This window comes from Leptinotarsa decemlineata, unplaced genomic scaffold, assembly GCF_025532065.1.
Source record: "Leptinotarsa decemlineata unplaced genomic scaffold, Ldec_3_MD MMD2_tig00000505_RagTag_RagTag, whole genome shotgun sequence".
Lineage (NCBI taxonomy): Eukaryota > Metazoa > Arthropoda > Insecta > Coleoptera > Chrysomelidae > Leptinotarsa > Leptinotarsa decemlineata.
Genome location: NW_027412549.1, coordinates 14,721,806 through 14,746,598, shown reverse-complemented (window position 1 = coordinate 14,746,598; position 24,793 = coordinate 14,721,806). Strand labels below are relative to the sequence as shown.

At 36.1% G+C, this 24,793-nt stretch overlaps 1 protein-coding gene across 2 annotated transcripts; it reads left to right on the top strand.

The window, feature by feature from the left end:
• Positions 1–12,521: 12,521 nt before the first annotated feature.
• Positions 12,522–19,535, top strand: LOC111509828 (endocuticle structural glycoprotein SgAbd-2). 2 transcript variants are annotated; one of them, XM_023165658.2, is made up of 3 exons: positions 12,522–12,848; positions 16,549–16,676; positions 18,641–19,535. In XM_023165658.2, the coding sequence occupies exons 1-3, from the start codon at positions 12,837–12,839 to the stop codon at positions 18,924–18,926; spliced, it is 426 nt and encodes a 141-aa protein (XP_023021426.2). In that variant the 5' UTR covers positions 12,522–12,836; the 3' UTR covers positions 18,927–19,535. The 2 variants fall into 2 exon arrangements, with proteins under 2 accessions (XP_023021426.2, XP_023021427.2); XM_023165659.2 differs by having other exon boundaries at positions 12,757–12,845.
• Positions 19,536–24,793: the final 5,258 nt, after the last annotated feature.

The window sequence follows — 24,793 nt, the reverse complement described above, 5'->3', positions numbered from 1 at the left end:
TGGAACACCCCGTATATAATATCATATTATGATTCATTATCACTTTGTCAACAAATTCATATACTATTTCCCTATACCTATCTATTACCGTTTAGAAGATATAAATTAATTTCTATATTTTTTTTTCCAAACATGAACTTTTATAAATGCTGATAATCTTGAACTCTCTTGCACCAAAACGATCAAATTTGAAATGGAGTGGAGTGATACTATGAGTATCACTCCACTATCTTCACTCCGAGTCATATTTTCATTTGCCTCATACAGGGTCTTCAAAAAATGCAGATCTTTTGATCTCATGAAAAAATGAGTGGAACCCCATTTTTGTCATGAGATTCATTTCAACATTATTGAGCTCTACATCCAATTTTAGATTAACTTTGTTCAGATAATACTATTTCTATTTTGAACCGTTTTCGAGATAAACTGTTTCAAACGGAAATCGACATGGTTTCCTTGTTATGACTCATTTTTGTAAAACAGATTTCGTTTGATGTTTCTCAATTAGTCAGAGATAATACAATGAGAAGATAATTATTAAAATACTCCTCAACCATCGAATGAAACTTCTCTTCAAACAATAGTTTTATTAACGCTGAAACACGAATTGAAAATAATAAACCCATAAATTAATGAGTTAATTTAATCGTCAGTGCATTTCAGAATATGTTCAAACACATCTCCACCTCTACTTAAACAAACATGTAATATCTTCAAAAGATTGTCATGTGTAGCGCTTCTGATCAAGTCTGGAGTCAAACTATTGAAAGCAGTTGTAACTCTCGATTTCATATCTGCCATTGTTGTGATTGGAGTAGAGTAAACCATATTTTCAATGAAACCCCACACGAAATAATCTAATGGATTGCCATCTGGTGTTCTAGGAGGCCAACGAAAAGGTCCATTATTACCAATCCATCTGTCTTCGAATATTTCGGTTAAAGCTTCGCTGACTGGATGAGAATTATGGGGTGGAGCACCATCCAATTGGTACCATACACGTTCTCTTCCTGGTCTATTATTTAAAATCATTTGAATTCCATTCTTCAGTAAATCTTCATATTTTGATGCATTCAAATTATCATCATAAAACTCGATATAAAAAATTGACTCATTCTTTATGGCACAAAATATATTGAATTGCCATCTTTCTTGAAAACCCCTTTGGCGGACAACAAGGGGATTTTCTGGCGCCCAATAATGACTGTTGTGTTTATTGAAAACTTCATTTTTTGTGAACTTGGCCTCATCTGTCCATATGATATTGTCGAGGAAATGTTCATCCTCTTGAGTCTTGACAAGTAACCATTCAAAGAATTCCACTCTACGAGGTAAATCAGTCTCTTTCAAATGTTGGACACAGTAGAACTTATAGGGATGCCATTTATGCTTATTAAGAATTCGACAAATTGTCACGTAGGGTATACCTATCTCCCTTTCAGCCTCGTGCAGAGAAGCATTTGGAAATGCATGAAAGTATCCCAAAACTGTTATACCATTGTCATCATCATCCACTTTAGTCTTCTTACGAATAATTTTTGGACGGAAGGTTCCATTCAACCTACAGTTTTTTAGTAGTCGATTTATCACATTATTATTCGGCTTCGGAAGTTGTGGATATCTTTCATGAAATACTCGGCATGTTATACTTGCAATTCTATTGCACTCACCATAAATTATTAATAAATTTAAGAAATCTTCATTACTGTAACCTTATCTTGACATTATTCTATTATAATTGGTAGCTATCACAATCAGTCAAAACCACCAACGAAAGTCTGACGTTAAATAATTGGTTTATTTATTTTTCCAAAGCACACTATTAAAAAATATCAATGTGTACTGTTGTACGTTAGAGACCAATACCTCAATGTATACAAATTGTAACTTTTTCTAAGGTAGATACATACCAATTTCGAATTGACTGATCTGAGACAGTTAAAAAACTGGATCAAAAAGAAATATTCCTTAGTATGAAAAAAATGTTGAATATCCAAAATAAGTGATGAATTCAAAAAAACGAACAAGAAAACCACGTCAGTTTCCGTTTAAAACAGTTTATCTCGAAAACGGTTCAAAATAGAAATAGTATTATCTGAACAAAGTTAATCTAAAATTGGATGTAGAGCTCAAAAATGTTGAAATATACAGGGTTTTCCATTCGAAAAAATTGAGTTCCACTCATTTTTTCACGAGATCAAAGTATCTGCATTTTTTGAAGACTCTGTATGAGGCAAATGAAAATATGACTCGAAGTGAAGATCCTCAAAGTATCACTCCACTTCATTTCAAATTTGATCGTTTTAATGCAAGAGAGTTCAAGATTATCAGCATTTATAAACGTTCATGTTTGGTAAAAAAAATATCGAAATTAATTTATATCTTCTAAACGGTAATAGATAGGTATAGGGAAATAGTATATGAATTTATTGACAAAGTGATAATGAATCATAATATGATATTATATACGGGGTGTTCCATTTGAAAAATCAAAGAAGCCGCTACTTTATAGTAGAAGCGACAATGCCGCTTCGTCTGAAATATTTTAGGCGTGTAGGTCATATGGATGTATGCATACCGTGAAATTTTCAGGTTGATTCGATAAATAGTTTGTCAGGGAAGGCTTATTACCGCTCATCATGAAAAGCCCTGTATAATTGAGTATACAATCACGTGGACTCTAATAATCGACCAACAGCATGGCTTTATTCGTAATAAATCTACCAATTTATGCGCCTTTAGTAGCTTTGTTACGGATGGAATAACAAATGGCTATCAGATAGACGTTATAAACACTGACTTGGCCAAGGCATTCGACAGAGTTAACCATGAGGTTTTGATCCAGAAATTGAAAGCATTCGGTTTCACAAACAACACACCGCTAGCTATCTAAAAGAATACAGTTTGTACAGTTCAACAACGTATCTTCCTTCAAATTCACCGCTACTTCGGGAGTTCCGCAGGGCTCGATTTTGGGACCTTTCCTTTCTGTGTTATTTGTTAATGATGTTTCTCGGTTTATCGGGCATTCTCAATTTCTCCAATACGCCGATGATCTCAAGCTGTTTAGAAGAATCGAAAGCGAAAAAGATCCTGATATGCTTCAAAATGATCTCAAAATGATCTTTTCGGTATCTGACCTATGTCTCAATGAAGCTAAATGTAAAATAATGAGTTTCACACGAAAGAAGTCGTCTACTATTAACGTTACTATTAATCATATTACTACTATTGATCATACCAATTTACAGAGAATCAATGAGATGAAAGATCCCGGGATCATTTTTATTGCTGTGTTCAGTTTCTCTCGGCACATTGAATACTTAGTATCTGAATGTTATAGAAAAATGAGCTTTGTCTTAAGATCTAGCCGTGAATTTAATCACGATACTTGTTTGTTACTCTTCAACTCCATTGTTCGTTCTAAGCTGGAATATGGTTGTTCCATTTGGAATCCAAAGACCTTTTTATTTTCTGACACTATAGAAAAAGTCCAGAAATGATCATTGAGAACACTCTTTTTCAGAAAACACAATGTTTGGTCTTTATTCATATCGTATTCAAGCCAATTACAAGAATTTAATAAGCAACCATTGATAGGCCGCCGTCAGTCCTCGGAAGTGATTTTTGTTTTAACATTCTTAGAGTAGAAAACTGGAAGTAACTGAAAATCTCTATACTATTGATTTTATTGTAGCTGACGTAAGACTGAGAAAATGAGACAATTTATTTCGTATCTCAAAGAATGTGTCTCCTCTTCAACAATATCTTGAAACAGTTAACAAAATGGTGAGGAACTGTGAACTGGATATATTCAGTATTACAGAGGGACAACTCCTCCAAATGCTCAAATGTTTCTGAATCTTTTTACGGTCATTTTAGTATTTATTGTTTTATATTATAATATGTTAAGACAACGATAAAAATAAAATAAATACAACATTAAAAATTAATTGGCGCTCCGGGGCGACTTCATTGATTCCAGTGGCGCATTTGCTTTTTCAGTTGCAGGAAAACCCGGAAAAACCTGCAAACAACTATCTGTTTCATCCAGTAGCGGTTGAAACGTTTGGTGTTTATGGCCCGGAGTCTCTGTTATTCGTTCATGAACTCGGAAGGAGAATAGGCCAAGCAACGAAAGATCACCGTTCTACCTCTTTTTTGATAGAAAGAATTAGTATTGCTATTCAACGTGGCAATGCTGCTTCAGTACTTGGAACTATTCCTCCTTCACATAATTTTGATGAGATCATGCATTGCCCTAATTTCAGTACGGAACTGAAACCTCTTCGAAACAAGCCGAGATATGTGGATATTTATCAGTCTCCTATCAAGGTTAATTCACAAGTGATTGATCCACTTTCTTCTTTTTCATTGCGGTCAGTGGACTCAGGTCATTCTTGGCCCCAAAAATGAGTTGCATTCCTCGTAGAATTGGTACCATTTCAGTGGAAGCGCTTCTTGAAGCAAGAGCCGAATCGATCCCTCTACGAAACCCTTTTTCACTTGGAAGGATCGATCGTAGCTTGAGAAATGGTTCTTATGGAGATTCTGTGAAACGTGTTCTTCCATACGAATCAGTAGAGAGTTGTCCTAAAAATCTAGAGAAGAAAATTGGATTGGATAATTTAGGAAACACTTGCTACATGAATAGCATTTTACAAGTGTTGTTCATGACGAAGAATTTCAAGAACGAAGTTTTAATGACGAACGAGAACGGGAATGTTTCCTGCTTATTCATCAAACTCAAATAACTGTTCATGCAGCTGCAGTTTCGTAAGAAGGTATCATCTTTCCCTCCAACCGATTTCCTGGAGTCTTTGAAGTCCACTAAATACTCGTTAGGACAACAAGAGGATTGTTCCAAATTCTTGGGGTTCTTGTTGAATACTCTTCTTGAGCAAAACAATAGCAAAATCAATATTCGCAGCCGTTCTGGACTGAATAATTCCGTACAACCCATCTCGTCTTGTGTTTGTTAATCTTTTGCTGGAAAAATCCTCACTTGTTTACTTTGTGGTAAATGTTCAAGAAGTACTGAAAACCTATGTGAATTTCTGGAACTTCATCTAGCTTTTCCTAATACGACTAATTACCAGTCCGTACAAAGCTTATTGTTAAATCATCTGAAAATGGAATTTTTAACAGGTGATGATCGACTGTATTGTCAAACATGCGCCAAACTAACTGACTGTTATAAGGAAACAAGTATAGCTGAGGCACCAGTCAATCTAATAATAACACTGATGATTTTCAAACAAGACTCAACCTCTAACGGAAGCAAGAAACTCTTTAGAAGGTTCGAAATAGATGAACATTTCAACCTAGCAGACCACTGTTATAATATTCATGCAGTCATTGTCCACTGTGGTTCTGGCGTTGAATGTGGTCATTATTACGCCTTGGTCAAAGAAGAAACGGACTGGTTTGAGTTTGACGATAGTCGTGTCACGAAGTATTCTGGCGATGCATTGAATTTATTGGAGCCTCTGGAGACACCCTACATTTTGTTTTATAAGAGAGAGAACATTGTTGGATCAAGATCTTCAGATGATGTTGTTTTATATTGTTATATTTTATATCGATTTCAATTGTATCAATGGTACTCAATAAATAACATATGTAAGGAACTTTAAAAAAAACTGTACATCATGTAAGTGGAAACCATTCTGTTTGTTGTTCAGTAATTTCTATTCTAAATTTCTATTCTATAATACTCCAAACTAGGTCTGATCTGAGCTTTGTGAAGCATCAGCAGTTGCTGAGGTGTGTACAGTTTCCTGGTTTGAGAAGCAGCCTTTGCAATTCCAGCGACATGATTGTGTCAAGACAAATTGGTGTCCATTTGAGCCCCAAGAAACTTATAGAAGCAGAAAGCGGAATTGTCTGTCCTGACATTATCATATCCGGCTCGGAGACATTTAGCTTCGTGAAAAAACCGATGCCTGCGTTTTTGTGGCATTGAAATGGAACTGGTTACTTTCACCCTAAGTCGAAATTACTTCTAGATCCTGATTAAGATATGCAACCTCCTGCTGCTTAGTTTTTTCCAATGAGTCCCTGGGGAGCATCAGCGTTGATGATAAAATTAATCAATTCATCCACTTCCACTTGCAGGAAACGTTCTTTCAGGAAACTGGAGATCCATACACAAAAATGATCCGACAAACCATAGCATCGAAGTTTGGCCAGCAAACACTCATGCCATACACGGTCAAAGGCCTCAGAAATATCAGGCTCAATAACCCTTGACTATCCATCTTTCTCGATTGCGTTATTCCAAATATGGGTGACATAGAATAGAAAGTCGCTTTTTCATCTTAGTTTCCGAAAGCCATGTTGCTGATAGATGCTGATTTTATTTGATCTTCATAGCTACTTTCTGTAATGTTTATGATAGGTATTAAGTTTCTTCATTTATTTTTTTATCGAGAGCAAAAAAGCGGTACATGTGCCCAGTTGGAATGACTAGATCTCGATTTGTGGAGGCAAGGGCTGAAAAGGGTTTCCAAATCAACAGCTCTTATTCGAACGCCATCTTTAGAATTACTGTACCCCTCTGCAACACTTTTTACTGTAGACAAACTCAGTTACACCAGAGGAGATACTTCAAAAATACCAATTAAACGAGGAAAACGGTTTTCTTTAGAGTTTTGCTAGGGTTTTGCATCCCCACCCTTGAAATGAATGAATAAAAATACTGAATTATTACTATTGAACATGAGTACAAAAATTGGAGTATGCATGAAATTCCTTCGAAATCTTGTTACTAAACTATGAGTGAGCAGAAACAGGACGAAATCACATTTAATTGTAGAAGGAAATATGTTCTTACTTTACATTTACTCGTCATTAAATAGAAAGTTGGGAAACTCTCAAAGAAAGGTAAAAACCTCATATAATAATAATAATAACAGATCACTCTGTCAAGATGGTCATTCTGATTATTGGAGTCCTTGGTGGAATGATGTCTTCTCTACTCTCGAATCTCAAAATCATACCGGCTTGCCGCACTAAGGCAGAAATCTTAGCCGCACAGATGCAGAAGGCTGTCATTCTTGGCTCACTGCGTTTGCTCAGGGCACATGATTCTCGGACCCAATGATCACTTACCCCACGGTGTGGGGAGTGGTCATTGGTTGATTATGCTGGCGCGCCCTCCCGAATGTATCGGGGCTTCGGGGGATAGGGCCTGACCAGCGCACACTACGGTGAAAAAAAAAATATTAATAATAAGAACGGCGTGTACACAAGATGGAGGCTAAGATCACGTCGGCGAGACAACATGCGTCTCGTATCCAATGTGTGATGGACTACAGGGCGGCCAATAAGCCTTTCACGCCCGCAGTGCGGCGAATAGCCGCCAATTTACGACGTATCCATCATACTCTAAGCCAAGGCGTGCTGTTGACTACCAAACAGCATTGCCTTGATAGGATACGAATGCTAGTGGCTGCTAAGAAGTCACTAGTGAGGCGAGCGAGAAGTATCGCGGAAAATCTTAGGTTCCAAGAGCCTCCACGTGTTGTGGATAATCCGCCGACTGCTGATCAGGTGGAATCCTTCTGGAAGGATATCTATGAACACCCGCAGCCACTCAGCTTAGACACTCCAGCCCTAGCGCAGTTCGAAGCTTTCAACAGAGAGCTTCGACAGCCTGAGCTCAATGAACTGCGCAACCCGATAACCCCGGATGACGTTCGAAGGGCCCTTGTTGGTTCCAAGAACTTTGCTGCTCCAGGCCCAGATGGGCTGAACACTTATTGGTGGAAAAAACTACCAAGTACCCACCGCCATCTGGCCAGAGTTTTCAACTTATGGATGGACGGAGAGCAGCCGATTCCGGATTGGTTTGTCGAGGGGCGGACCGTTCTCATCCCCAAAAACGGAAATTTGTCGATTCCTAAGAATTACAGACCGATAACATGCTTGAATTCGTGTTATAAGTTGTTTACAAGCATCTTATACACACGAATACTCACCGCAGCTGACCGAGTGTTCGAACGGATATATGAGCAGAGAGGGTCGAAGAGAGGAGTCGCTGGATGTAAAAAGAACCTGCTCATCGATAGATGTGTAACGCAGGACTCGATACAATATAAGCGTAACCTCTCTATGGCCTGGATCGATTACCGTAAGGCATTTGATACAATTTCGCATGAGCTCATCTTGCATTTGCTCAGATGCCTTGCGGTACCCGCCACTTTGGCGAACTCGCTTCACCATAACATCTGGTCAAGCAAGAGTCCAAACAGGGTGGGTCACTTTCAAAAGGGGTGTATTTCAGGGTGATTCCCTCAGTCCCCTTTTATTCTGCATCTCACTATTGCCATTATCCGTTGCGCTCAGAAACACTCGAGGGTATAACTGTGGCACCCCCGGAAACAGGAGGCACAAGGTCACCTATCTGTTTTATATGGATGATCTTAAACTTTATGCCTCTGGAGAGAAGGATCTCCATCAGTCCTTGAGGGTGGTGGAAGAGTACACGCATGCTATCGGTATGAAATTCGGGATAGACAAATGTGGAATGGTTCATCTCAAAAGAGGACGATGCGGGGACTACGGAGAGGATGTGCAGCTCGTAGATGGAAGCATCCTACACCATCTGGATGCCGGAGAGACGTATACTTACCTCGGGGTGGAACAACGCCACTCACAAGAGGTAACTGCAGTGAAAAACTCTCTCCGCGGCAAGTATCAGCACAAACTTCGACAGATCTGGTCATCGGAGCTGTCGGGGAAGAACAAAGTTGCTGCAACAAATATGTTTGCCGTTCCAATCGTACTCTACTCGTTTGGAGTAGTGAAGTGGACTCGGGAGGAGCTGTATCAACTCGACGTAAGGACCCGAAAAATGATGCATCTCTATAGGAGTTTGCATCCCAAATCGTCCGTTCCACGGTTGTACTTCCCCCGACAACAGGGAGGTCGTGGACTTTTGAGTTTGGAGTGTCTACATGACAGAATGGTACTGGATACAGCCTGTAAAGTCGTCAGGAGTTCGGATCCCCTTCTCTGCATGGTCCGTGACCATGAGAGAGCAGGAATTGGAGCATTTCTCCTTAGGGCAGCTGCTCGAGCAGCTGATGAACTCGGTATAGTTTTCGACTCTGAACGAGGTGACTACAACTCTGTCACCGAGTTGGAACCCGTTCAGCAAAAAGCTCAGATAAAAGCCGCAGAGATCACCTTGCTTCTGCGGAAACACAGGGATAAGCCAATGCATGGTGTCTTCTTCAATAATATTGAAGACCTTGGCTTATCAAAGCGCCTGACGTTCGCTTTTCTCAGGTCGAGTGGGCTGAAGTCGGAAACTGAGGGGTTCATCATGGCTTGCCAGGATGGTGTCTTCAACACCTTAGTCTACCGCAGTCACGTGATGGGTATAGAGGTTCCTGACACAAGGTGCAGGGCCTGCCGCGAGGCGCCCGAGACCCTAATGCACTTGCTATCAGCATGTCCAGCATATGCGGTCTCGGCCTATATCCATCGACATAACGCGGCCCTAAGAGTGCTATATTACCATCTACGGCACTCTTACGGTATTGACGAGACACCGGTGTTGCCCTACGCTCCGAGGGATATTGAATCCGTTGTGGGGAACGAGAAGTGCCGAATTTATTGGAACTATTCGTTCCCCACCCTCAGGCTCATACAAGCTAATAAGCCTGATGTAGTCCTTCTCGACCACCAGACCAAAACGATATTTGTCGTGGAGTTTTCAGCTCCTGGCGAGACGAATATCGTCAGAAAAGAGGAGGAAAAACGGATAAAATGTCGAGATTTTCTCTTCGAACTCCGCTCTATCCAGATCACTCTGTCAAGATGGTCGTTCTGATTATTGGAGTCCTTGGTGGAATGATGTCTTCTCTACTCTCGAATCTCAAAATCATACCGGCTTGCCGCACTAAGGCAGAAATCTTAGCCGCATTGATGCAGAAGGCTGTCATTCTTGGCTCACTGCGTTTGCTCAGGGCACATGATTCTCGGACCCAATGATCACTTACCCCACGGTGTGGGGAGTGGTCATTGGTTGATTATGCTGGCGCGCCCTCCCGAATGTATCGGGGCTTCGGGGGATAGGGCCTGACCAGCGCACACTACGGTGAAAAAATAATAATAATAATAATAATAATACCCAGCTGTAGTTACATACAGATATTTAAATAAATTAGAGCTAGTTGCTGACATAACAAAAGGCGAAGTTTACCTCAGTTAGTACAAGTGCTACTGAGTTATTCTTCCACTCAACCTCAAAAAGATTCTACCTAAGCTGAAACAAAAAAAAAGTAATATATGAAATAAAAAAAATTGGGATTGTTCCAATATCTATTGGGATGCTGAAGAGGACGTCCATTACTAAGACTTATTATTGTCTCATAATGATGAAAAGTGTATAGGGTTGGGCAGTTTATATTTAAAATTGGTTTTCGAACAGAGGTAGTTTGAATCTTTTCCGTAAAACAGAAAGTTCTGAATTTCTTATTTCTTTTGGTAACAAGTTGATCACTTGGCAAATATTTTACCTGAAAGATCGCTTGAAAAATTCAGTTTTAAAACTAGGTGGGGTAAGAGTACCCTTAAATCTGATGTTCAGATTGTGAACATCAGTACGGAAAGTGATTTTTCTTACAGATAAGGCGGCGTTTTGGTTTGTATAATTCTGTTATATAAATTAGCAGCATTCAATGTCCTTCTATTTTCCATTGTGATCCACCCCGTATCCCGTAACTTATGGGATATTCTTTGATATTTCCTAATTCCGTGAATAAACCGTAGACACGAGTTTTGTACTTTTTGTATTTTCTGAGCATACTGTTTGGTTAAACATGGCCCATATAGAGTATCCGAGTAGTTGAAGCGTGATAAAACCAGTGCATCACAGAGAGTTGTTTTCGTCTGCTTCGTGAGTATGTGTCTGTGTCCATAAACAAGTTTCAACGAAAAATATGCCAGGTGTATTTGTTTGTTTATATGTTTCTATCGCTAAGATCTATTCACAATGGCGGAACCTTTTTTCAGAAATGAATAAAAAAAGCATCCGAATCAACTACTTTCCAATTTGAATATTGAGTTATATAAAAATCACTTTTTCTCTACTACACTTCACGTATACCTAACTGAATGTATTTATTTAGTAAATAATTGATTCAGATAGACTTCTTTCCTTTTTAATTCAGAAGAAAATTGTGTGCATGATGTTTACATCAATGTTAATTTTTTCCTCAATTTCTTTAAAAGTTTCTTCCTGTCTATGAACGAAGGAGAAGTGAAATACTAATAGGTTTCTTACATTTATATTGGTTATTCTGATGCAAATTATTCATGAGTTCATGATCGGGCCTCTTTCAAATACGTCATAGAATTAGCTTTTGATGTGGAAATTCAAAATTTTCTGAAAATTTCAATCAATCAACAATGATTTTGGTGAAGGTGGCGGTCATCTGACAGTGGATTAAAAGGGCTTTACACTCGTAATAATTCAGCAAATGATGAAAATTGTTTCGTCAGCAACAACTTTACATTACACTTTTATGTGAACTGTTGCTATAAAACTTGATTAGAATGATAGTGGAGTTGATAGAAATCTAGCGTTGACGTCTCTATGACTATTTATTTCAACGAATATACTGTTAGTTATGCCTGCATTTTTTTGAAGATTAATCTTCAACATTATTCAACATTTCAGAATATCCTGTAAAATTTATAAATATTCAGGAATAGTCTGAAATGTTTCTGGAATAAATCAAAAGCAAATGAACTTCAAAACTTTCAAGCCAGTCTCTATATAGCTACACAATAGGTTTAATGGACTGACGCCTATCAGAAAACAACTACTCCCCTGGCTAATACCACTAAGGGCGTTGGATTATATCCGACTGGCGTCAGTGCAGGAATTTTCACAGAAAATTCCCTGCCTATGCAATTGGCAATACAACTGCAATGTCAGTTTTTTGGCATATGTGGAGTAATAACCATCTTTATTATTTCTTTCAATTCGTCAATATTGTCAAAAGTTGAGCCTATAACATTGTCTTTAATGAGGCTCCACAATGAAGAGTGCACGAGGTTCAGGTCGGTTGAACACGATGGCCATTTCATAGGATCATTTTTTCCTATCTATTGTCGTGGCATAGTCGTATCGAGAAAATCTCTGCAAATATTCTCTTTTTTTGAATTTCTTCAAACTGAGCTTTCGCGTACCCAGATATTAACGCACGATGTGTCCAACATAGTCTTTTGATATCTTCAGAGGTTCAGCTATCTCTATCAACTTCATTTTGCGGTCATTCAAAATGATATTTTTAGTTTTTTTGATGTTTTTATCGGTAGAATCCTCCTTGGAGCGTCCAATCCACTTTCTATTTCAACCTGAAATTTTCAAAAACCAGTAACTTCCTGGCTGCAACAAAAGTTCAGCAGCAGAATCGTTTCGAATATAAAAATACAGTGGCTTACACACGTAACATCATATGCAAATGGCGTTACTAGCACTTACAGACGAATTAGAAACATTGAAATGTCAATTATTGCATCGACATGTATTGCACATTCTCATCAACCCAACCAAATTAACATTATAATTGAAGACAAGATGGACTCATTACCATAAAATGTTTAAATTATGTAAAATATGAAGACGCACCTTTCCCTTGCGTGGTTTGACCTTTTCAGAACGAGGTGGAATAGATCTAGAAAAATATCGTCGAAAAATTCATATTACCGTTACGGAAAGATGATTGTTGCAGTTCCTGAGAACGCCTTGATATATAAACCAGACTCATTGAACCAATTTCAATTAGTGCATCAGTGACCAGTGCAGATAATCCAATATGAAAACGGTGGTGAGTTCCTCAACATCAAATGAAAATATATTTCCACAAATATTTTGCAAGTATATGTTCATAACTGGTGGCTTCAGGAGTTCTATCAATATTTTGGATTATATTGGAAACACTTTTCCCTCACCAGAACAAAATTGCTGTCTCTCAACGAGAACTTGGCTAGCCGAGATAGCATCATCGATATATGTTTGAGTCTCAGTTATCTTCAACTCATTCGTGACATGACGTCGTACCTAATTTCATAGATGACTTGAGTGCTTCATCTCATAATGTTATCCATATTGGTACTGGAGAGACAATAATAGTCTGGGTCACAAGGTCCTTTTTTTGGAACTTCTGTCCAAGGGCACCGAAAATTATGATTCAGAGCTCATTTGATTCGAAATGACCTCTAGCATCTTTTCGAAAAATTTCAAGAGGGGCTTGAAAGAATTGCAGAAGTCATAAACAGTTTAGATAAAAAAAGGTGGGTTTGGTTTTTTGCACATATATTGGAAAATATTGAAGATATCTGAAATTTAAGAAAAGATCATTAAAGAAGAGGAAATTTCCTGAAAAAAAGTCTGGCCTTCTGGAACTCTATCACAAATATTTATAATTTTAATTTGGAAGCGAAAATAGCGCTAAAAGCGGGCCATGCCCGGCCGCGCTGACCGATACAGACATTTGAACAATAAAGATTATTTTAACCCATTAAATAACATTAATAATAAAACAAAATTCACATACCTTCCAGACACTTGAATAAACGGAAATCCATGGAAAAAAATGTTTTCCGTGATTATTTTATTAGACATATTATAGTCAATCAACAAATTTTTACAAGTTTTGAATTTACATACAAACCCTGATAATTTTTAAACTAAAAACTTCAAATCTGGTTCACTTCTTGAAGCTTTCCTTGAAAATGAAAAAAAAAACGTTAAAAAGTGAAAAATTCAATTAAAGCAACGAAAAAAAAATGTTTATTCAGATTTATTCGTATTCTCATTATTCAAAGTTACATAAAAATTATTTTTCATAATTTTCAGCTCTATTTGTTTAAAAATTTGTTATAAACACATGTATTGTTTATAAGATATTTGGAATTATTTTGGGGGCAGTTTCATCAGTGATGAGTATAATAATTTTTAAAAATAAAATCGTTGTTTGAACATTTTTTTATGGCTTGAAAACGCATTTGTTGATTGACAATTTTTTTGCTACTGAATATGAATATTAAGGAACGATTTTTTTAAATAATAATTTTAATTTCTCTTTGATATTCTGAAAAAAGCCGTTTTTTAATTAATATTTTCTTCATTTATTAAACAGTTTGTTTTGAACAAATTAATTTTAACGATTTATTTCTTTAAATACTACCAAAAAAACAAAAAAAAAATGGCGGACATCTGAAATATCGGATGTCCGCCATCAACAGTGTTCCATTCAAGTGAAATTCAACCTCTTTCATACACTATATAGCATCCTCATCTGATTTATTTCTTTTCCGAAAGTTTGGACTACAAACTGAAAAGGAAAATGTTTGTGGGAAAGAAAGGCTTTCCATTTCTCCATTTCCATACAACAAAATGAAGGAATCTTCCAAAGAATGGAAAAAAAATAGATTTCAAGAAATTAACTCTACAAAGATATGTAGATCATGCAAAGAAGGTACTTCCAGACACAAACTGGAAGAAAAAACCCTTCTGAAACAACTACTCTCATATAAACATTGAATTACACGAAAGAAAAATACTTTCGAAACACGAAATCATTTTTTTATTATAATTTGACACTTACTCAGAGAGATTTAGATAATCATGAGAAGCTAGTTGTGGAATTGGAAGAGTAACTTAGTTTTATTGGGGGACTAACCAATTCTGAGTAGGAAAATCATCTTCATACTGAATAGCTCAGTAAGATTTGGTTGAATTCCTCACCCTTCGAGTTGCTGTCGTCTTAGTTACTACTGTTACTACTGAATACTCCTTATATGTAATGGAATTTGCCAAAACTTGATGAAAATCCTTAACGTATTCAAGTAAAGTGTTACACGTGTTATAAATCACATTAGCTTCCTCAGGCGTATTTATGCTGACTGAATTGGTGCTTCAAATGCCAATTTCAATTATATGACCGCCTACTGAATAACCAATCATTTTACCAGAGTTGAAGTATAAACTAAGAAATATCAGCAACTCAGCAAATGGACAGGTAATGAACTAATCACCAGTTTTCAAATAGTCATTCGGTGATTTTTTTCAATTCCCAAGTTTGATAATTTCCTAGCTTTCTGAAATACTGATTTTAAAATCTTATAAATGCAACACGTCATAGGAGTGGTTGAGCTCATACTCCACTGCCATAAAATGGTTTGCAAATGTGGAATTGGTCTTTGCATTCAAGAAATTACTTTTATGTTCTTTTGTTCTTGGGAAATAGGTTCCATCCGTTTGACCAATATAAAGTTTTGAGCAAGAACCACGTGTCAATATAGTTCTGAACTTTCTGACACTGAAGTTTTGTTTTTATTGTTCTTAATGAATTACTTTGAATTATTATTTGTTCTGTTAGCCACGTTCAAGTCTTTTTATAACGAACGATGTTACTGGTCGCTTCACCAAAAGATGTAAATATCCTATGGGTAGGTTAGGTTTGGTCATAAGTGAGTGGTTGTATTGCACCCTCCACCGCTTCCTGCAAGGGTTTATTGTGGCTCACACTTATTCACACTCGACAAAGCCGCCGATTCGTTTATATGGTGATTAGCCCTTCAGGTTGTTGTAAAATAATTTTTTGCTGCGAACTGGTTTATTTTGGGCAAAAAACCCAAGAGAGAGTTTTTGTTTAGAATGAGACAAGCTATTGGAAATAAATTTTCAAATGGTTAACAAATAATAGGACAAAAAGTTACATTGGAAATTCATTTTAGGGGTTGCGTTTTCCATCCCTTACAACCATAGGGTAAACCAAATAAATTACTGGCTAAGTGTATTTTTGGTAGTACAAAACGTCAGGTTAATTTCAACTTTTTCAGTGCTTGTGAAAAAAAATGTTATACAAATTTTATGTACCCCCTTCAAGGGGCTGTATCTTAACAAGGGATGCTTCAATGAAGTTTCTTCATATGACAGATCCAATCTTTTTTTCGATGAGGAATCACCTCCTTAAATGTTTTACACTTATTCAGTTACATCCTGTATATGATATATAACATTTCTACAACAATGTTCACAAAATCATTCTGTTTGGAGCGATACTTTTTGTGAGAAATTCTGACAAGTGAGTGACCTTTATAATACTATCTATAACTTTCTATGTCGTATTTTTATCAGTGAAACTTCTTTCAATTTTTATTTTTTATTTTTAGTTTCACAATTAATGCTCTTCACTTTTCAGAATTCCCCTGATGAAGGTCATATGACTGAAAATGTTCGGAAATAGCTAAAAGGCACATTCGCCTTGAAACAATAAATATATGATCATACCCTATTCTTTATTTAATTATACAATATCATATAAAACACGTGGAATTTAGTCAGTATGAGCTATTGTTTGATGAAACACGTGTTATTCGAATGAATAATAGTGTTGATCCCAACCCTATTGTGGGAACTTGAATTGAAGTTCACTCGCAGTTCTGGTCTCAGATAATTCATATATTTCGAAAACAACTATCAATTTGTAAGAGAGTAATATCTGCATTTTTATCTTACAGATTTGTAATTTGATGATTATTGGACTAACGGCCGCTCAGTATAGGCCATACAGTTCTCCAGGAGCTTCAATTCGAATTCTCAGTCAAACACAAGAAGGTCCGAATTCAGATGGATCCTACAGATGGAGGTGAGAAATACAATAACACTTCTCTATATAAGCTTCTGAAAAATATAACTCATCTGTTCATATAAGGAACAGTACTACAAAAGGACAGACAGTTTTTTCTTAATACGTTGTGGAATTGTCCGCGGTGGTAGTGCGCCCGACTCACAATCGGAAGGTCGTGGGTTCGATTCCCGCCTCGACCAGACATTTTTCTCGAGATAATTTTTCTGGTTGAAGCTGGAAGGATTCTGCAACCGTGTTAGGAATCACACGTTGAAAGGTGAAACCTCGTTAGTCCGTAGCTTGCACAAGTTTCTCAACTTCTGAGAGTTGTCGTTCGAATGGGAGCGACAGCTCCCGATTAACAGGAAAACAGATTTTATACAGATTTTTTCAAATAATAATTATATGTCAAATGGCCAACATATACCCAAAAAAAGTATACTGGGTGAAGTATTTCATCAGTTCGGACTTCCATTGTCTAATATAATATTAATTGATTTGAAAATCCTAAAGAAACAATTAAAAAATTAATAAGATAAACCGAAAATAACAATTTCATTAAACAAAAAACTGAAATTAAGAAGAAATAACATACAAGTCAACAACCAAACAAATAAAATATGAAATATCAATAAAAGCCGAAAAATGAAAATTAAAAACTATTATTAACAAAAAATGAAAAAAAAAAATAAAGATTTCAAACCAAGTTATGTCACGACGTTTCGATTGTTAGTATCCACAATCGTCTTCGGGTGATAACTGGGTTATTGATAATTTATTAATTTTTTAATTGTTTTTTTTCAGAGTTTTCAAATCAATTTATATTATATTAGACAATGGAAGCCCGAACTGATGAGATAAACTACGAAACATTGTCGACCACCTTCAAACAAATACTGGGTAAAGCCTCAAAATTTCATTGTCCACTATTTCAAACTAAATACACAACATTGTGGTAATGATGATAATAATGAGAACAGGAGTAGTTTTTGGCACTCCAAAATAAAAATTAGCAGTATAGAGTACTAGATTGAAGAAATACGACGAATCAAATGAACTGAAACAACAAAATACTCGTAACCTATTAAACTTCAGCGAGAACATATTACAATAGCATGATATTGGAAAACAAAATAACGATGATTCCATCCGGTGGAAAACAAATAACAACATTCTGGTAAAACATCCGGAACAAACTTATAACACAAAACCATACAGTATCATGGATAAAAACAGAATAACAAGTTTCGGAACACATAAACAAAACACTTCGTATAACAAAAAGATTAAAAGAAATACAAAGTTTGATCAAGAGAATACCCATTTGGAAGGCACCAGGAATTGACAGCATCTACAGTGGCTGGTACAAATAACTAACAACCATTCATGAACCACTAGAAAATGCTATAAACGACATTATACAAAACCTTATAAAACCAAAGAACGAACAGACACGGGACGCAACTAACTCTCGACCAGTCACACACGTCCACACTCACAACATCCAAACCGAACAACAAAAGGGCTGCAGAAAAAAAATCGAAGCTGCAGAGAACAACTCAACATTGACTCTACTATCATAAAATAGGTGGGAAAAACAACAACGAAACTTATACGTTGTAGAAAATGAGAACAGAAAAAGGTCGCAGGGAGCCAAATCTGGTGAACACAGTGGCTGAGGTTTGATTGCGTGTTGTTTGTAAGCACATACAAAAAGGATTTATAATCAGACCCTATAATATGGTCAATACATTTTCTGAACCCCTTACATTTTTTTTTCATTATCTTACATAAAAAATAGTAACCCTTTTGTTCATTTGGTTGTATTCCGTGCAGAAAGCGCATATCCTTGAGGACAACCCCCTATTAACAATTATAATACTAATAATCTACGTCATCTAACTTGTGGTTTGCTAAAAAAAAAGTAACATATCTCAAATATTGATAGTCATTTCACATTTTCATTCATTACGAATTTTCAGTTATGACACTGAGAACGGCATATCAGCAGAAGAAGCAGGTCGAGTGAAGAACTTTGGTAGTCCGCAATTAGAAGCAAACGAAGCAAGAGGCGGCTTTAGATATACTGCTCCAGATAACACTCCAATTTCTTTAACGTACGTTGCTGACGAAAATGGATTTCAGCCTACTGGTGCTCATCTACCAACTCCTCCACCAATTCCTGTAGCCATTCAAAGGGCTCTGGACTGGATAAGAAGTAATCCGGATCCTAGGTATCAGCCAGAAAGATATCAAGACAGATACTAAAATGGAATGTTTGTGATGGATTGAAAACGATATCTGAAATTTGAAAAAATATTCTAATGAAATCGTATATTCATTCATTCTTATTAAAAACTGGTTCAATTTTGCAGTCTTGCTGAATAAAATATTTCAAAAATGTTAAATAATTCCTTCAATGAGTTTTATATCAACATCATATAGGGAAAAGGTATACTTCAATCAAATGGAAGAAAAAATTGTGATTGATTGACCTTCCATGAGAACCATAGACCTCTTATGGGAAAAATAAAAATACCTGGGAGTAAGAGTACGTTATTTATTGAACGACAATAAAACTATTATCGTTTGTTTGTAAAGTACGCTTTGTCTCAAGAAGGATTTTCAATGTAACATAATACTAGATCGTTTATACCTTCAAATTTACTAAATAGTTTTATATCAAGAGGTAAATTACTGTATATGCTTTGAGGTTCATGAACATAAATTGGAAGGTATTGGAAACGCATTGCTACTAATTAACGTGTTGCCACCGCTTTTTTCACTTTAAATAAATTGAATTGTTGTCTAATTAGAAATTACCAGTTTCAAATGTACAAAATAATTCCAATAAAATATTTTTAAGAGCATGGAAAATTCATAGTTTCATTTCAAAATATTGCATCAGAGTATCACTTCATTGATTCTTGCTACATTAAAATGACGTTATGAGGAAATTTTGCTATTAGGTTGTTTCAAACCTTTCGTCTATTTTAATGAGGTGTGTACAGTTTTCTGGTTCGGAACAGTGTTCCAAGCTTTTTAGAAGTAGCCGTTTCAGTTCCATCGACATGATTGTGCCAAGACATATTGGAGTCCATTTCAGCCCCCAACAAACTTATCAAAGCAGATAGCGCGGAATTGTCTGACCTGCCATTTTTATTTAAATACCTTAAAAAGAGGAATAAAATAATACATTCAACATTTAAAGGTATTCGTTTCTATTAGTGTTGCCCAAATGCAAGAACAAGACGAGACTTAGCCAGTCTTGGTCTTGGTCTTGCGCCAATACACCTGGTCTTGGTCTTGGTCTTGGTCTTGCGCTCCCAGTCTTGGTCTTGGTCTTGGTCTTGCAGCAAGAGTCTTGCAAGTCTTGCAATTACCTATTAGTCTATTACTATTTATTAAAGTTTACTTTAAATCTTAAAAAAACGTATTAGAATTGGAACATTGTGAGCTTGAATTAACATAGCCATAGTAAAGATCAAGCAGATTAACAAATAACTGAAGATTTAATAAGAAATTCGAAAAATTAACTGACCTATATGTCGTTTTCCATGGAAGTAACTGTTTCTTAATAAACATTTATGATTTATAAGCTTACATTTGCTAAAACATGTAAAAAAACAAATTAATTACAATAACTTGACTGTATTTTAAAGAACAATACTTATCTGTCTAAAAAGAGATTGAACCCTCAACTTATAAGAAATTTAATAAAAGAGTTTTACGATTTATCATTTATTTGAACAAAAAATAAAATACAACACTAATCAACAGCTTTATCATTAGGTTATGATACTTTATATCAATTTTTTTGACCAACAATTAATACAAAGTAACCATCTGGCTGACTCATCATTTAACCTATTTCTATGTTTTCTAATTACTAATGATGCTTTAGAAAATAACCTCTCAGCAGGTACTGAAGTTGCAGGTATTGAGAGAAAATCACGGGCCATTTTCGATAAAATCGGATACTCTGTCTCATGCGTCCTCCACCAATCTAAAATGTCTTCCGAGCTGGCAGTTCTTGGTTTTCTCAGGTACTCCTCCAACTCGTCTATCACTAAGCCTTGAAGACAAGATCCAGATGACGTCGAGGGACATTCATAGAGTTTATCAAAGTCTATTACGTCTTCATCTTCATCACATACTTTATTTTCTTTTTCTGGTAATTCCAGAGATTTGTTCAGTGAGTGTAGATTTTTATATTCTTCATAAAGTTCATTGAACTTGCGCAGACTTTCTGTTTTAAGTTGCTTCCCCCACATTGTCAGGTCAAAAGTCTGAGCCTTATGCCTTGGGTCTAAAATTAAAGAAGTACAATAAATCCAGTTGCTCTTTTTGTAATGTTTAAGCATTTTGTCTCGAGCTGCTTGGAAAGCTAGAATGAGCCTTTCATCCACTTCAGATCGATTAGGTTTCTCATCTAACTGTTTTACCATAGATTCAATTTTATCTAGCAAAAGATTGAATGATACAATGACTAGCGGTAATGTAACATATTTGTCTCCACCAAGTTTTGTACTTAAAAGTTTAAAGTTTATTAGAAATTTATGTAATTTTTCGAGTACCTGCCATTCATTAGCTGTGATTTGAAAATCATTTAATTCGGTGACAGAACTGCACAATATGTCAATGCCCGCTCTCACTTTTAAACCAAATCCAATCATATCATGTGTGGAATTCCATCTCGTTGGACAGTCAAGAATGGCATTTAGATTTGATGGCACGCCAGCTGCTTCACAAGCAGACTGAAACTTCTTCTTCACTATCTCACTTCTTTTTATTTTACTGGAAACACTGCGTAACTTTGTTACAGATGTACGCGAGTCAGCAATATTTGGTGCAGATTCTTCATCTTCCTCATCCTCAGTTTCGTCTGCATAGTCTTCGTACTGCTGATCTTGCGCGTTAGTGTCAGACTCACAGTGTAATGCTAAGGTCTTTAATAAATCTTGTACACCAAGGTTTAAAATGTGAGCAAAGCACCGGAAATGTTGATTGTCTGAATCAAAGTGTGGCGGCAGCTGTTTGCCCAGTTCATACATAAATTTGGTATTTGCAGTTGCGTTGTCGACCGTGATACCTTGTATTTTATCAATTATGCCATATTCCAATAAACATTCATGGAAAATCGTTGCAATATCTTCCCCAGTATGTCGACCGCGTGATGGTATAAAATCAAGAACTACAGATTGATACTTCCATTCGTTGTCTATATAATGAATAGTAACCCCGTAGTAACTCCTACCAGCAATTGACGTCCACCCATCAATGGTAAAAGACATTTTAGATGATAATTGTTGAAGTCGTTCCTTGAGATTCAATTGGAGCTCTTCAAATCGCTCTTTGACTTTCCTTCTAAGTGTAGACCTTTTAGGAAACACCATATTAGGGCAAATGCAAATACGTCGAAAATATACTTGTGTAGCTTCGTCATCGAAAAATGAGAAGGGAAGATATTTTTTCACCACCCAATCAACTGTAGCTGTCGTGATGTTGTCACTGCTGTTTTCCGACTGAAACAAAACAATAAATCTTGTGTTATTATTTAAAACATACAAGGTTTGAGCATATAAGAGGAGGAGGTATGTTGTTGTTAAATCGAGAAAATCGTTAAATTGATATTTGTTATATTAAGGTTGCACTGTACTGTAATTTACCAAAATAAAGTACTTAGTTGTTACTGGCCGATTAAATGAAAATATGGGTGTTTATAAAAAATATTTAAGACGATAATTACATACTTAATATGTCGCACCCCTAGATGAAAACACTACTAACTCAAAAATACTTACGTAAGTTAATGGCGTTTTTGAAAGTATCGCATGAATAGCTATGCAGAGTTGAAAAAATATTCTTACCTGTCCACTTCTTCCAGCGGTTACTAAAAAGCTTGTGATATCTCCACTTAATTTTGGTTTAACAGGAAGAAATATTTCTGATTCCTTTTTGTGGAAAGATATTAGATGTTTCCTTAAGCCTGAAGTGTTTCTGTTTTTCATTTTTATTTCAATCTTTTTATGTTGGCACAATTTACAGAAGGCAGTTTGGGATGCATGAATTATTTCGAAAAACTCTTCAAATTTGCTTTTGGGTCTTTTAGATCTGTGACTCAAACTCTCGTTACTCGGACTCGAATAATTTGAATCTTCGTCACTCATATTAAATTGTACACGTGATACGTTTTTAGAAAACAACAAGAATTAGTAAAAACAATTATTAAGTTAGACTCGAAGCACAGCTCAATTGGAAATGACTGGAATTAAAATAATTCCTTTATTTATAGTACGTTTCCTTGCTTTCTACCGCGCCGCCTCGCCACGTGCCGGCTCTATGAAAAGGATGCCGCCGCAAATCAAATAATGCCGCGTGCGGCGTACAAACACACACTAAATATTACCTACTTGTACAGACGCGACGCGTGAATAAAATATATAGAAAAGAATTAGTGAAAATCACTATTCTTTACATATAAGTGAATGTTTTGGCGTACATCTATACTAATATTATAAAGCTGAAGAGTTCGTTTGTATGTTTGATGACAGAAGTTTTAAAATAAATAAATAAGTCCTGAACGTCACTATACCTCCAAAGTTACTATTCCTAGTGGACGAAGTCGCGGGCACAGCTAGTAAATACTTACTCTCATCATCTCTCTCAGAGATATTCGGGCTGGTAAGTAATACAAAACTCTTATCGCAGGCTTTTTATTTTATTAGTAGGTAAGTACCTACGCTTTTTATATTATTTTATTAGTTTTGTAGAATTTTTTTACACGTTTCAAGTATATTTAAAAGTGGCTACAATATTTATTAAACGGGTGCGGGGTGATATTTGAACACTTTTTTGCTATTTTTTCTTGTAAAAACTTAAGAAATATAATGACTAAATGTACAATAATAGTACCTAAGTAATTAGTTTAAAACCATATAAGTAATCAATATTATAATATATACTTACTAGAATGAATTAATTTGACATCTACTACCTATCCTTACCATTTTATCCCAATCATAATACTACTTGCGTGATCAGTATAATGTATTCATTTTCATTCTAAGCACTCTGAAACTTATTTATTCTTTGGAACACCTGTAGGTACTCTTAAAATTCGAAATTATTTTACACGAGTATACCTACGCCTACGCCCTATGGCGGCAATCAAATAGTGTCAAATGTTATGATTTCGGCGTGGCGGCAACGATTGTTTTAGATTTCAAAAGAAGCCGCCGGCGCGTGTATCGTAACCATGTACTTCCGAAAAGCGGCAAATTTCTTTGAGAAGTAAGTACAAAACCTTTGAAGCCGCATTATCAAAGTGCCGATGGTTAAAACATAACTATGCATGCACTCAGTTTGATTTTAATAGATAGGTCCAGTTTTTCATACCTATTCTTTGATACAGTTTTTTGCGTCTCATAGAATTTCTAAGCGTACCTACCTATACACCGAACTGTTACACCTAACTACTCAGTGAAATAGCGCTAAGTCCTAGCTGCAAGACGCAAGAGTCTTGCAGGCTATGTCTTGTTCTTGCTCAAGTCTTGCACGGTCAGTCTTGGTCTTGGTCTTGCTAAAAATACGCGGTCTTGTTCTTGGTCTTGGTCTTGCAAAAACGCAAGAACAAGACCAAGACTGCAAGACCAAGACTGAATTTGGGCAACACTAGTTTCTATTTCACCATTTGGCAACATCAGTTATACCTAATAAAGGACAATGAATCTGTTACAAACAAAGATGACATATTTCAGAAGCGTGCTGTTCTGTTTACTATTGTTCCGAGACATTCTGTGACATATGACATTTTGTGCACCTAACCTCTATGTGAATGAATAACAAAACAACTGTCGTTTATGTGGCTTGTGGAGGTGGTATTGAACTATAATTTATATTTTGCCTTAATTGTTGATTTATAACGATAATATTCCTTTTTTAAAGTAGAATATCTAGGTACGTATAAATTATTTCAATTTGTTATAGGCGCTGTTGCCAATATGTGAATCAGAAACAAATCCCTTTAAAAATTAAAATCCAACATTTGAAACATCAATTTGAATACTTTTCGAAGTGAATTTGAAAAACTCATGAATTAAACTCAACTTTATTTTGTTCAAACTTGCATTTGC

What these genes read in the sequence shown, in the direction of transcription:
- LOC111509828 (XM_023165658.2), top strand. An exon ending in GATGGATCCTACAGATGGAG is followed by an intron (nt 16,677 to 18,640) that starts GTGAGAAATACA and finishes ACGAATTTTCAG; the next exon opens with TTATGACACTGAGAACGGCA.